The 12,183-nt window shown below is 48.6% G+C and overlaps 1 protein-coding gene across 3 annotated transcripts in view; it reads right to left on the reverse strand.

Annotated features, from left to right (window-relative positions):
* Window positions 1–12,183, reverse strand: part of tafa3b (TAFA chemokine like family member 3b) — a 123,758-nt gene that overhangs the window by 21,036 nt on the left and 90,539 nt on the right. For all 3 annotated transcript variants that reach the window (XM_038819808.1, XM_038819806.1, XM_038819807.1), the window contains one exon: window positions 1,495–1,647. In XM_038819808.1, the coding sequence (XP_038675736.1) occupies window positions 1,495–1,647 (153 nt within the window). The remainder of the gene's footprint in view (window positions 1–1,494; window positions 1,648–12,183) is intronic.

Consider the following 12,183-nt stretch of genomic DNA (forward strand, 5'->3'; position numbering starts at 1 on the left):
AAAAAAATCCACAGGCAGAAGTGTCAGTAGGTAGAGGACACAGATATAAGGTCATTGTCAAAGGAAGCAGATGGAAGATGAGGAGGATGCTTTTACACAACCAGTTATTGCGATCTTGAATCTGCTGCTCAAAGTGGCGCTGGAAGTAACTTTCACAATGAAATTAAACAAATACTGGTTTTTTTTAATTTAGAGTAGCCAATTCATTTGTTCCAATTATGGAGCAATTTAGCATGGTCAATCCACCTAGCCTGCACATCTTTGGGTTGTGGGGGTGAAATCCACGCAAACACGGGGAGAATGAGCAAATTCCGCACGGACAGTGACCCAGAGCTGGGATCGAACCTGGGACCTCGGCCAAATGGCCTTCTTCTGCACTGTAGGGATTCTATGATTCTATGATCGTTGGACACTAAGGGGCAATTTAGCATGGCCAATCCACCTAACCTGCACAACCTTGGACTGTGAGAGGAAACTGGAACTCCCGGAGGTAACACATGCAGACAAGGGGAAAATGTGAAAACTCCATACAGGTACCTGAGGCTGGAATTGAACCTGGGTCCCTGGCACTGTGAGGCAGCAGTGCTAACCACTGCGCCACCGTGCTGCCCCTAAATTAAACAAATACTTGCAGGGCTACGAGGAAAGAGCAAGGTGGGTAGAGCTAATTGGATAGTTCCTCGAAAGAGCCAAAACTGCACAAAGGCTCATAGAATCATAGAATTTGCAGTACAGAAGGAGGCCATTCGGCCATCGAGCCCCCACCGACCCCTGGAAAGAGCACCCCAACTTAAACCCGCACTTCCACCCTATCCCCGCAACCCAGTAACCCCATCTGACCGTTTTGGACACTAAGGGCAATTTAGCATGGCCAATTCACCTAATCTGCACATCTTTGGGCTGTGGGAGAAAACCGGAGCACCCGGAGGAAACCCACGCAGACATGCTGAGTCTGCACAGACAGTGACCCAAGCCGGAAATCGAACCTGGGACCCTGGTTGTGAAACAACAGTGCTAACCAATGTGCTACCGTGCCACCCTGCACATCTTTGGACGCTGAGGGGCGATTTTAGCACGGCGATTCCACCTAACCCATCTGTCAAAGTACTTTGTTCTGTGCCGTACGATTCTACGGCATGGTGAGATGGAGTTGGCTAGCAGTCTCTCTCTCCCCCCCCCCCCAACCCCTACACACCCCCCCCCCCCCACCCCCCCCACCCCCCCCCCCACCCCAGCCATCAGGTGTATCGGAAGGATTTGCAGGCTGATAATCAACCAGTGTTGGCCACACTATGCAGGCACCTATCATCGCGATCAAGTGCTGGAGTGAAACTTGAACCCAGAACTTCTGGCCCAGAGGTAGGGACGCTACTCACTGTGCCACAAGGTCCCTATGACCACAGCAGAACAGGTCAGGTGGTGCATCGTTCTGTATCTGCCCATGGCATGAGGAGATTCACTTGCAATTCTTTCAATTTAGGAAAAACGTCCTACCATCAACACAGGATGGGGCCGCTCGCGTTGTTCCAGCTACCTGCCCAGGAAAGCAGGAGCACTTCACTGTCTGGGAGCGTTCCTCGATCTTGTTCTTATTACAGCACCGATGAGCAGCGATCACCTCACATGTTCCAGCTTTAACGTGGACGACTGCAAAAGGGAAAACACAGACGAGGTTGAGGAACCAATCCCTTCAATACTTTCTCCGTATCTGAATTGTGTGCTCTGTACACTTCAGATTGCCACGCGCCCGTATGGATTCTCGGACTCCCGTGTAATTTGAACCGATTGTGGCTCGGTTGGTACCACACTTGCTTCTCAGTCAGAAGGCTGTATGTTCAAATCCCACTCTGGAAATTTGAGCATCTAATGTAAAATGACACTCCCATTGCAGTACTGGGGAGTGCTGCACTGTTGGATGAGGCGCTAACCTAAGGCCCCACCTGCTCCCTTCAATTTGCTGTAAAATATCCCATGGACTCTCTTTGAAGCAACGTTCTCCCTGGTGTCTGTACAATATTTACCCCTCAACCAACATCATCAGTGAGGATTACCTGTTCATTATCACATTGCTGTTCATGGGAGCTTGCTGTGCATAAATCTGCTGCTGTGTGTGTCGCCATCTGGGATGGCTACTTCCAGAATACAAAATGGATGCTCACAATGAATGTAGGGAACTATGGGCAATGTTAGGAAAGCACGAATGATGAAACAGGTCCCGGAAGTATTGTGCATACTTGGTGGGAGAACCTGACAAAGATTCATAAGAAGAGCTCAGGGAAAGCTTGCAAGCCGATGGCAATCGTGTCCTGCTTGGCACAATTGCGAGGCACAGAGGAGGTCGTGAGGACGCTCCGCAGAGAGATTGAAGAGAGAGATAAAAATAGTGAAGGAGATGTGAGGGAGTATGAGAAAGAAAACAGGGAACTGAGAGAGCAGTTAGTGGCGAGGGACAAAGAGGTGGCTGATGCCAAGCGGGCACACCAATCTTGTCTCGCCCATTTGAGCAGCTTTCAGTCCCAATACGACAAAGCCTACCAAGACACGCAACGCGCGGTCTTGGTAAGACAGGAAACAGAACAACAAGTTGAGCAGTTACAACAACAGTGTAATGATTTAAAAACAGCCCTACAAGCCCTCCACACTTCCACGGTGGAACAAAGGCAGAGCTCGGTAGATCACGCAAAGTGCCGGAAGCAAATTGCAGAACTGCAATCTCTGCTTTCTGTTCAGAATGGGTTCCAGAGCACGTTTGGACCCCAATTAGACCAAGAAAATGGCCCCGACTGGCAGGAGTTAAATTAGACTGCCCACAGATATGTACATGGCACATATACCCAGGACAAACCCCAGGAACGAAAAGCACCCCAACCCCCGACTGCACAGGCAGAACACACCCCTATGAAACCTGTAACCACACAGCGCAGGGCCACAACAGAAGGAGACCCAAATTTCCTGTACACGACCCCATTAACCATCACTCAATTATGGGACACGTGTGATAAGATTACACCGTTCCTACCCACATCGGACCCCCACCAGTTCTTTGCAAGAGTAAAACAGCAGGCGACCATGTACAGCCTGGATGAAAAAGAGCAAGTGAAGCTCACAGATTAATCCTCGACCCTTCAGTCGTGGCAGACCTTCCCGACCCACAAAATGTAGGAGGAGACACACTCCAAGAAATGCACACAGCAATCCTAGATGCAATCAGCTATAACTAAAGAGACCCCATAGAAGGCCTAAACAAGTGTAGGCAAAAGAAGACAGAGCACCCCACAGCGTTCGCTGGACGCTTGTGGATACATTTTACTGCGGTGTTCGGTGAGTTAGCCCGCGCCCATTTGTCCCCAGATAACATGGCCAAATGGACCCGTATCCTAGTCTCTCATGCAACAGAGGCAGGACAGAGAGCTTGTGCAAATTACGACCCCTCAGACGAGGCCCACAACGAGAAATGGGTTTTGAAAAGATTGTCCCGCACTTGGGAGCAGTCCATCCAAGGTAAATCAGTGTATGATAAAGCAGAGGAAGAGCAGGCAGACATGCATCCAGTTAGGACGCACCAGAACCCCGCATGGGTAAATGAGGGAAGGAACAGCCCACAGCAGACCATTTCCCGGGAGTGTTACAGTTGCGGCCAATTAGGACACTTCGCACAAGAATGCTATGCGCCCCAGAAGCAGCAGCGAAACCAGCAGACAGGCACCCAGAATAAGAATAGGGCAAAGCCAATCCACAGTGTTAGCGTCCGTTCTGAACATTAGCACCAAGACAATTTGTACAGGCTCATCCGGAATGATGAGATGGACCCCAATTCACCCCAAGCAGCTTTGGCCCGACTACTCCAGTCACGAGTATGGCAACCGGGCGAAGATGATGACTTAGAGTCTGACTCCCACCAAACGAATCCCTTTGCGACTCTGTTCGCCATAGAGCAATGAGGTGTCCAGATGATGGTAAAAAGGAACCAATGGAGATTTACGGTGTCCTTTCTGATGGAACCTGCACGATTTTGTTATGTTAGTTTGTTGTTTTAAATGTTTGTTACTTTCAATGTTGAATGTCGTTTGCTCACTTAAAGTTTTCATGGCCCCTGGCCACCACTCTTTTAACGCCCACTGGCAGTTAAAGGAACAAGTTTGTCGGCAGACAACCGATCATAGCTACTCTTCTGATTCGAAGGTAATCACAAGAGGCAACATCCACGGCGAACACAAATTCTTACCGCTCTTGTCCGGTCACTCAGGCAGTGGAGTAACGGCACTGGTCCCTGCCCTGCCTGAGGAACCATCTGGTCAGCTACGCTCGGGTAGAGCACTCATGGCACTGGTCACCGTCCTACCCGGGGATTCCACCCATTCTTACCCGCCGCAGCCCATACGCACCCCATTCGGAACTTTTGGTTCAAAACTCTTTAGTTTGTTTTACGGCGACCCTTAGGTTGCTCTCCATATGCCATTTACATCCTCGAACACTGGGATGGTACACTCACCGCATCGATCGCACAGGCTGCGAGACTACTCGCGCTGTAACAGTATTTTCTTCTCAGATGTCTTGTCCAAAAATATTTGGTTTTAAAAAAATGAGGGAGTCACAGATGGTGACCAATTATAATGGGTAATTGGCAATAAAAGGACAGACAGACAGACATACGATATCCTAAGCAAGATAATGACAGATATTATGCTTGTGTCCGCAGAAGTTCAGAACAACAGAAGGCACAGGAAGACCACAGAAAGAAGAGAACATGAAAACAGACATCATGGTCTACATTTGGATCTTCGCAGGATCCCTACATGTGCGCACGGACGCGACCCCCTGACCCCTACCTCACAGGCCGTGATTGTTTCCCATCCCTGCCATACACTGTACCCAGAGACAGCAACTGATACACCAACCTGGTATGACAAGTTCATAACTTGGTATTCCCTGTCCTAAGTTGTAGAAGCACTATTAGTACTTGCGATACTCTGCAGTGTCATTCAGACCTAAGACTCAGGAAATGGTGGAGGAAAGCCTTCCGCACTCCGGTATACACATTCAGATCCCCTATTTTCGGACTTAAACAAACGCCCTAACCCCTTTGAGTGAATTAAAGTGCATCCGGGTTTTTTAATGTTTGTTTGTTCTATTAAAATAAATGTAAAACTCTGTGCTTGACTGCCAAGCCAGAGAGACCTGTATTGCTGCTATTGTACAGTTTAAAATGTTGTAAATTCTTTTGCTTGATTAAGGATAGTTTAGATAAGGATAGTTAGAGGTTCCCGTGTTTTTATTTTGTAATGCATGCCTGCATGTCATAGCGCCCCATAGAATTTTATAATGTGTGTACATAAAGTAATTTAGGTAAAAGTTTCAATCCATAGGACAGAGTAGTGTAGAGCCTGTCCTTGCTTATGGGTGCCCGACTTAGAAGGAGAACGAAGAAGATGCAGTAATTTGATCCTTCATGCTTCGCGTTGAGGATCACAAGGAGGGAGAGTAGCCATCTGGGATGGCCACTTCCAGAATACAAAATGGATGCTCGCAATGAATGTAGGGAACTATGGACAATGTTAGGAAAGCAAGCAGGCACAGAGCCTGTATGCGTATTGAGAAGGCAGCTCCCAGACGAGACTGAAACTGTAGGTCCATTAACATATTGATGGCCCATCTCTGGGAACAAAGGAAAGACACTCAAGCAACCGATCCAACCTCAGACATCCCGGTGCCAATTCCTCAAACCGAAAGCGTAAACAAAGCAAGGCCAACGGCCACCAAAGATACGCCCAGCCATCAGGGCACCCACCCCTTTATTGGACAAGATCGATAACAGTGATTGAGCAGTGGCCCAATTAATTGGGGCCAAGTTTAAGACCCGCCCAAAAGTGCACAAAGCCCCTTCAGAGAGAGAATCGCTCTCTTGGACTCGGCTCTCAAAGCGGACAGACCCGTCCACCAGCTGCACCAGAAGCAAGTAAGTCCAAGGTCAACGCTCGCTACCAGACAGACAACCTTAGCTGTTCTCCTGTACCACTTCGAACCCAACGACCTCAGATCCAAACAACGGCCATTGTTCCTCTGACTGAGTGGGCACCCGAAGTTAAGTATAGGGGTTAGCGTTAGAGATAGTTTAGTTTGTAGTACTTTGTGCATGAGTAGATCTTACTGTGTGTGTAAATAAATAGCATTGACTTTGAACTAACTAAGTGGTGTATTGGTTCTTTGGTCAGTATTCGGGTTTGAACCTTGTGGTGGTATCGAGAGATACCTGCCGACTCTGAAAGTAAACGTAATTAGGATTAAGGAAGGTGACCATATTGACTGCCATATTTATAACCAAATAAATATAGCAACAGTGTTTCCTACATTGCAACAGTGACTACACTGATTCATTGGTTGCGAAGTGCTTTGGAACCTCTTGGGGTTAAAGGCACTATTAAAATGTAAAGTTTTATTTCCTATCTTCAGAAGGTACATTTGTTTGTTGGAGCTGACCACAGTGAGTGACATGTGAGATATTTCCACAGGAGATGAGTAGTTGGATTCTCCGCCGGCGGGATGCTCCATTTTGCCGGCAGCCCGGGGGTTTCCCGACAGCGTGGGGCTGCCCCACATGGGAACCCATTGACCAGCCAGCGAAATGGAGCATCCCGCCGGCGTGCTGAACCAGAAATCTGGTGCGGTGGGACGGAGAATCCAGCCCCTGGTTCTGAAACAAGTTCTCCAATCTTCCCGAATAATACTTAGTCCCAATTCCAACCAGTCACTTTCAAACTCCCTGGGCATGATTCTCCATAGGCCAAAGCCAAAATCGAGAATGGTGATCAGGCGGAGAATGGCTCCCGATGTTGAAATTGGGGAAGGCGCCAGTTTGACGGCGGTTCGCAATGCTCCACCTCCTCCAAATCGGCGTCAGCAGGCCCCATGCCGTGTGCGGTCGCAACCCTGTCAGAGTGCCATCAACCAACCCAGCCATGATGCTCCACCTTGATGGGCTGAGTTCCTCACGGCCCGGGCCACGTGTGGTCTCAGCGGTCGGGAGCCAGGCGTGCTGGCTGCGGACAGTGTCCAGCGCTGCTACACTCGGCCGCGATCCATGCCACTGGCCGGGGGGGGCTTCTGCTCGGGCTGGGGGTGGGGGTGGTGGGGGGGGTGGCCAAGTGGTGGGCTGTAGGGTCGGGGTGGGAGGGTACCCGGTCCAGTACGGCCGGCGCCATGTTTTCCGGCGCGACCGGTGCATGTGTGGAGGTTGCAGGCGTGCCTAGCTGCAGCTTGCAGCTCTGCGCATGTGCGGTCCGGGACCCGGCAATTCTCCGGCGTTCTGCAGGGGTTTCATGGGGCGCCGGTGGGAGCCCCTCACCAGTACCGGAATCGGTGAAGGTTTCGTGCCGATTTTCCCCTTGTGTAACACCACGGATCCTATGTTGATGCCAGCACTTAGCCTCAGGAAAGGAGAATCCAGCCCCCTGTCTCTCTCCAACTGTTTAGTGTTAAAAGGAAGGACTTGTATTCCTATAGCACCTTTCCCATCCTCAGGCCATGCAATTCTCCCACCCCGCCCCCTCCCCCCAAGGCAATCTAGTATTCTTGCTGTATTTTAAAAAACAGAGCAACCAGCAAGTTCCCATGAACAACAATATGTTAAGAACCAGATCATCTTCTCACAGTGATTATATCGATTGAGAGATAAATATTGACCAGGATGCGGAGGGGGGCTTCCTTCCTCTCACTCGAAATAGTTGTGGGGTATTTTACATCGACCTAAGAGGGCAGACAAGGCTTTGGTTTAATGTCTGATAGGAGAAGTGGCAGCTGTGGTAGTGCAGCACTCTCTCGGGATTACACTGAGCGAGACCTTCTTGCCCACGGTACAGACTGTGCAAATCAAACACGAGCCATCTGCAGACATTTTTACTGATACTCTCCAAAGCAATGTTTATCGACAATGCTCCACTCAACATAAAAACGATGCATTATTGCAAGTTTGGTGACCGATGGGACTATGATAAAACTAAAACAACGCCCCACAGACTACTTCAATGCTCATTTTCGAAATGAAATTGGTGGCAATCTCGATCTTTGCAAGCTCAACATTACAAAAAAAATCATCTCTACAAAATTAGGAAGATTAAGTTTAAATTGTTTGTTGCTTTAAGCCTGATTAATATTTAATGCGTGTCTGTAATATCTAGTCAATCGATTCCAAATGTGGCACATACTTGCCGACCATTGCTGTCAGCGCTGCATGGTTTAATTGTCAGGGGGAAGCAGGGGAGCTGGTAAAGATTTGGCTGATTCGATTTGCTGGTTGTTGATTTTGAGTGGGGCCAAATTCTCTGGTTCCTCCTTGGAAAAAAGAGGGGGAATGAGCTCGTAGCCCCCACCAGCTAATCCATCAGCCAGTGCCATTGCAATAAGAATGTGTTGGCATACCCAAGTGGGGACTGGACCCAAATCTGTAAACAGATCATTCCACGCCATCATTCTCGGTATCCAAAGACACAACCACCTCTGCACCCGGCCCCGCAGGCAGGGAGAGAACTACATTTAACAGCCACCGGACGTGAGACAACAGCTGCCAGCCCTATACAAATCCAGTCTGATCTTCATCCCGGTACAGCCGGGTCATAACTTATTGGTTAGACAGACCAGAGAGAAGAATCGAATGGGGATTCAACAGAGGCGTGGGATTTTCCCACTGAAAAATTCTCTTCTCTCTTCATTGCCCTTGTGATCATTACAATCTGCTGTTGTCCTGCTCACCGGGTTATTAACCCAACTGGATATCAGCCTTGGGCCTCAGTTCTTTTCCCCTGCTTTCTCCCTGCCTTTTCCTCCCCCCCACACCCTACATTCGCTACCCTTCCTGCTCCCCGATCCTGTGCTCCCGCTGCCTTTCTCTCTCCCCCACCCTCCACCCTCACAATCCACATCTGCTTGCATCATGCCCCGAGTGGTATTGATTCAATGAGGGTAGATGTTGCTATGATACAACATCAGCTCTGATTTGATCAAAAGGACGAACGGGTTGGAAAGTTCGAATGGTCTCCTCCCTGTGTAGAGAGGAACCTTTGTAAGAGTAGGGGACTGCGCTTTGAGGAGGCGCAGTGGATGGCATCCCTGCCTCCAAGCCAAGAGCTCTGGGTTCGAGTCCCACCTGTAGCCACCTGGGGTGGCCACGTCCCGATTTCAAAATGGACACTCGCAAGGAGTGTAGGGAAAATTGGACAACACCAGAGAACACAAGCAGGTGGCAGTTTCCTGTGTATTAAGATTTGCAGAACCCAGACAGAACTGAAACCAATAGCCATTAACATACTAATGAGCGATCTCCAGAAACAATCAGAAACATTGAAACAATCGGGACCAAGACAGACTCCCCGGTGCCAGTGGGAGCTAGAACAAAGGCAGGCCAACGAACACCTAGGGCCCACCCAACGATCAGGGAACAACTCCAGTATTGGAGAAAATCGATAACAACGATTGAGACATGGTCCAATTAATTGGGACCAAGTCCGGGATCCGCCCAAAAGGGCGCGAAACCCCTGGGGACTATAAAGCAGAGTCCCCAAGTTCAGTTCGCTCTCTTGGCCTTGGCTCTTAGCGAGGAGAGACCTGCCTAGCAGCTGCATCAACCAAGTAAGTCTCAAATCAACGCACGCTACGAGATAGACGCTCCTAGCTACTATTCCGTACCAGTTCGAAGCCAGCAGAATCAGAACCGGACAAAGGCCATTGTTCCTCTGACCTGGTGGGCCATTCGAAGCTAAGTATAGGCTTTTAGTAGCAGTTGTGGTTTAGTAAATAGAGTTTATGCATGAGTAGTGATTGACGGTGTGTATAATAAATGTGTATTGATTTCAAACTTACTAACTGGTGTATTGAGTTATTGATCAGTACTTCGTTTTGCACCTCGTGGTGGTATCAGAAAGATACTTGGCGACTCTCGAGCAAAGGTTATTAAAACAGAGCAAATTAAGGGAAAGCATAACGAGCAACACACCTCAGGTCTTCATGGCCGAAGAAGGTGCATTAATGACGTGCAAAACAGGTTGAGTGTTAACCTGCAAAATCCTTCCAAACACACTCCCAACGGCAGGCGGTAAGAGTGGGAGAGACTCCTGATCAGCCACGCGTGTTGCACAGTGGCACCACGTCAAGCTATAAGCCTCTGATTCCAGGAAAAACCTGGCTATGGGAGCAGATGAAATTCGGCCGTGTGCCCCACTAGGTGCGGGAAGAGAAACAACAACAACTGCACTTTGAATGCTGAACTGTGGCTCTTGGAGCATGCACTGTTTAATCAGTTAACCCATGGTTTTACTATATGTAGCAAAACATCGCACAGCATTTCATAAGAGTGGTATCAAACAGAATTTAACACCAAGGTCCAAATTTTCGCTCGTGAATCGGGGGCTCGGAGGCGGGAAAATTCCCAACTCTGCAAAACTGTTTTGGCAGAAAACGCCCTGAATCTTTGGATTTTCGTTACATGGGGAAGGGTAGGGGAAGCGGGCATGCTAACTGGAGTTGGGCCGCCGAGCCCAGAAAGTGATTATGGTCAAGAACAAGGGCTGCTGGGTCCTGCGGGGAGGGGGGGGGGGGGGTCTGCTGGTTAAAAGACCTGCCTTGCTGCTCCTGGACTTGTCCCAGTTACAATAGAAATTTCCCTCACACCTCACAATCACTCATCCCAAGCCCTATCCACACTAACTCATGCCGCCACCCACCTTGCACGGCCCCATGCACACCCTCCATGTTATATCACACCCCTTCTACCTACCCTCATTACCCCTCATACCCTCCATGCCAATCTATGTCCCTCTATCCACACCCATGGCTATTTATTGCCCCATGCCAACTTAGCATCAACCAATATTCCCCAACCCAACCATTTGCCCTTATATGCTCCATGCAAACTCACCCAGTATCCACCATGGGCAGACCTCAGGAACCATGTTGAGATGAAATAAAATAGAGTTTGAAGTGTCTACTGCAGGCTTCATTAAAAAGCCACGTTTATAAAAACTCATTTAATATATTTAAATTCCTTCAAGTACTTAATACCTTATGTGAATATACATTTGCATTCATCGCCATACATCACACTTTTTAACCACTGAAGCTGTCAATTGAACTGCGACCGTACAGTGATAAGTAATACATTACATGATAATGATAGGTTATAGAGTCAGTTATGCAGCAGTAATCCTATAATGATAGTCCCCAGGTGTGTGTCAAAAAGCAGTGAAATACTGAAATTGCCAACTGCCACACCAGGCTGTTTTTTCCCCAAAGAATTTAAAGGGCTTTGCGATTTAAATGCCTTGACAGTTTGATAGTTCCACTGAGCGTATCCATTTTCTATACTCACTCACATCTACTCTTCACAATACCAAAGGCACCTGGCTGCCACCCAAAAACCACTTACCTCTCCAAAAGGGCAGCTTACTTCTTCCAAAGGATACCTGACCACTCCAAATAACTCCTGTAGCTTTTCCTCAAATGTCCATGGCCACAAAGTTCTCATTAACAAAACTTGGACCTGTTTCAATGCAGCTGCACTTTTAAATGTGCATCTGCCTCTGTGAACCATGGATACGCAAAGCTCAACCTTGCCTCGCTCACCCCGCCCTCTAAACGGCAGCACCACACCCCACCTACTCCAGCAAAAATGGGGAGTCCCGGGTCAGGGGGACATGGAGGCCCGGCTCTGTGAGAGATGGAAAGATAACAAAAGCTTGGTGATAGAGGGAGATTTCGAGGTCCAAAAACTAGGAGGGGAAGGCAAAGAGGCGGAGATTGTGAGGGAGCGAATTCCAGAGCTCGGGAGCAATAGAAGCCAGGAATGCACAGGAGGCTGCGACTCAAGGAGCACAAGGAAGTGGAAATATGCATTTTGGTGATGGAGATGCATCTGAGGTCGAAAACTCAATTCTGGGTCCAATTGGGCATTGCGTTTGTGAACAATCTAGATGCTCTCGGGTGCCTGTGTATGGATTGTATTCACAACACAGGAGGCTATGAGTTCAAATCCCACCAGAAAATTGTAAAATTGAATTCAATCAATCTGATCATTTGTGGCCTGGGTGGCAGCAGGGGGAAAAAAATGAAAGATGTTAGATTATCATAAAAATCCAATTGGTTCAAAATATCCTTCAGGGACGGGAATTTGCAACCCTTACCTATGCTTTGTTGTTG

Source organism: Scyliorhinus canicula, chromosome 15 (genome assembly GCF_902713615.1).
Source record: "Scyliorhinus canicula chromosome 15, sScyCan1.1, whole genome shotgun sequence".
NCBI lineage: Eukaryota > Metazoa > Chordata > Chondrichthyes > Carcharhiniformes > Scyliorhinidae > Scyliorhinus > Scyliorhinus canicula.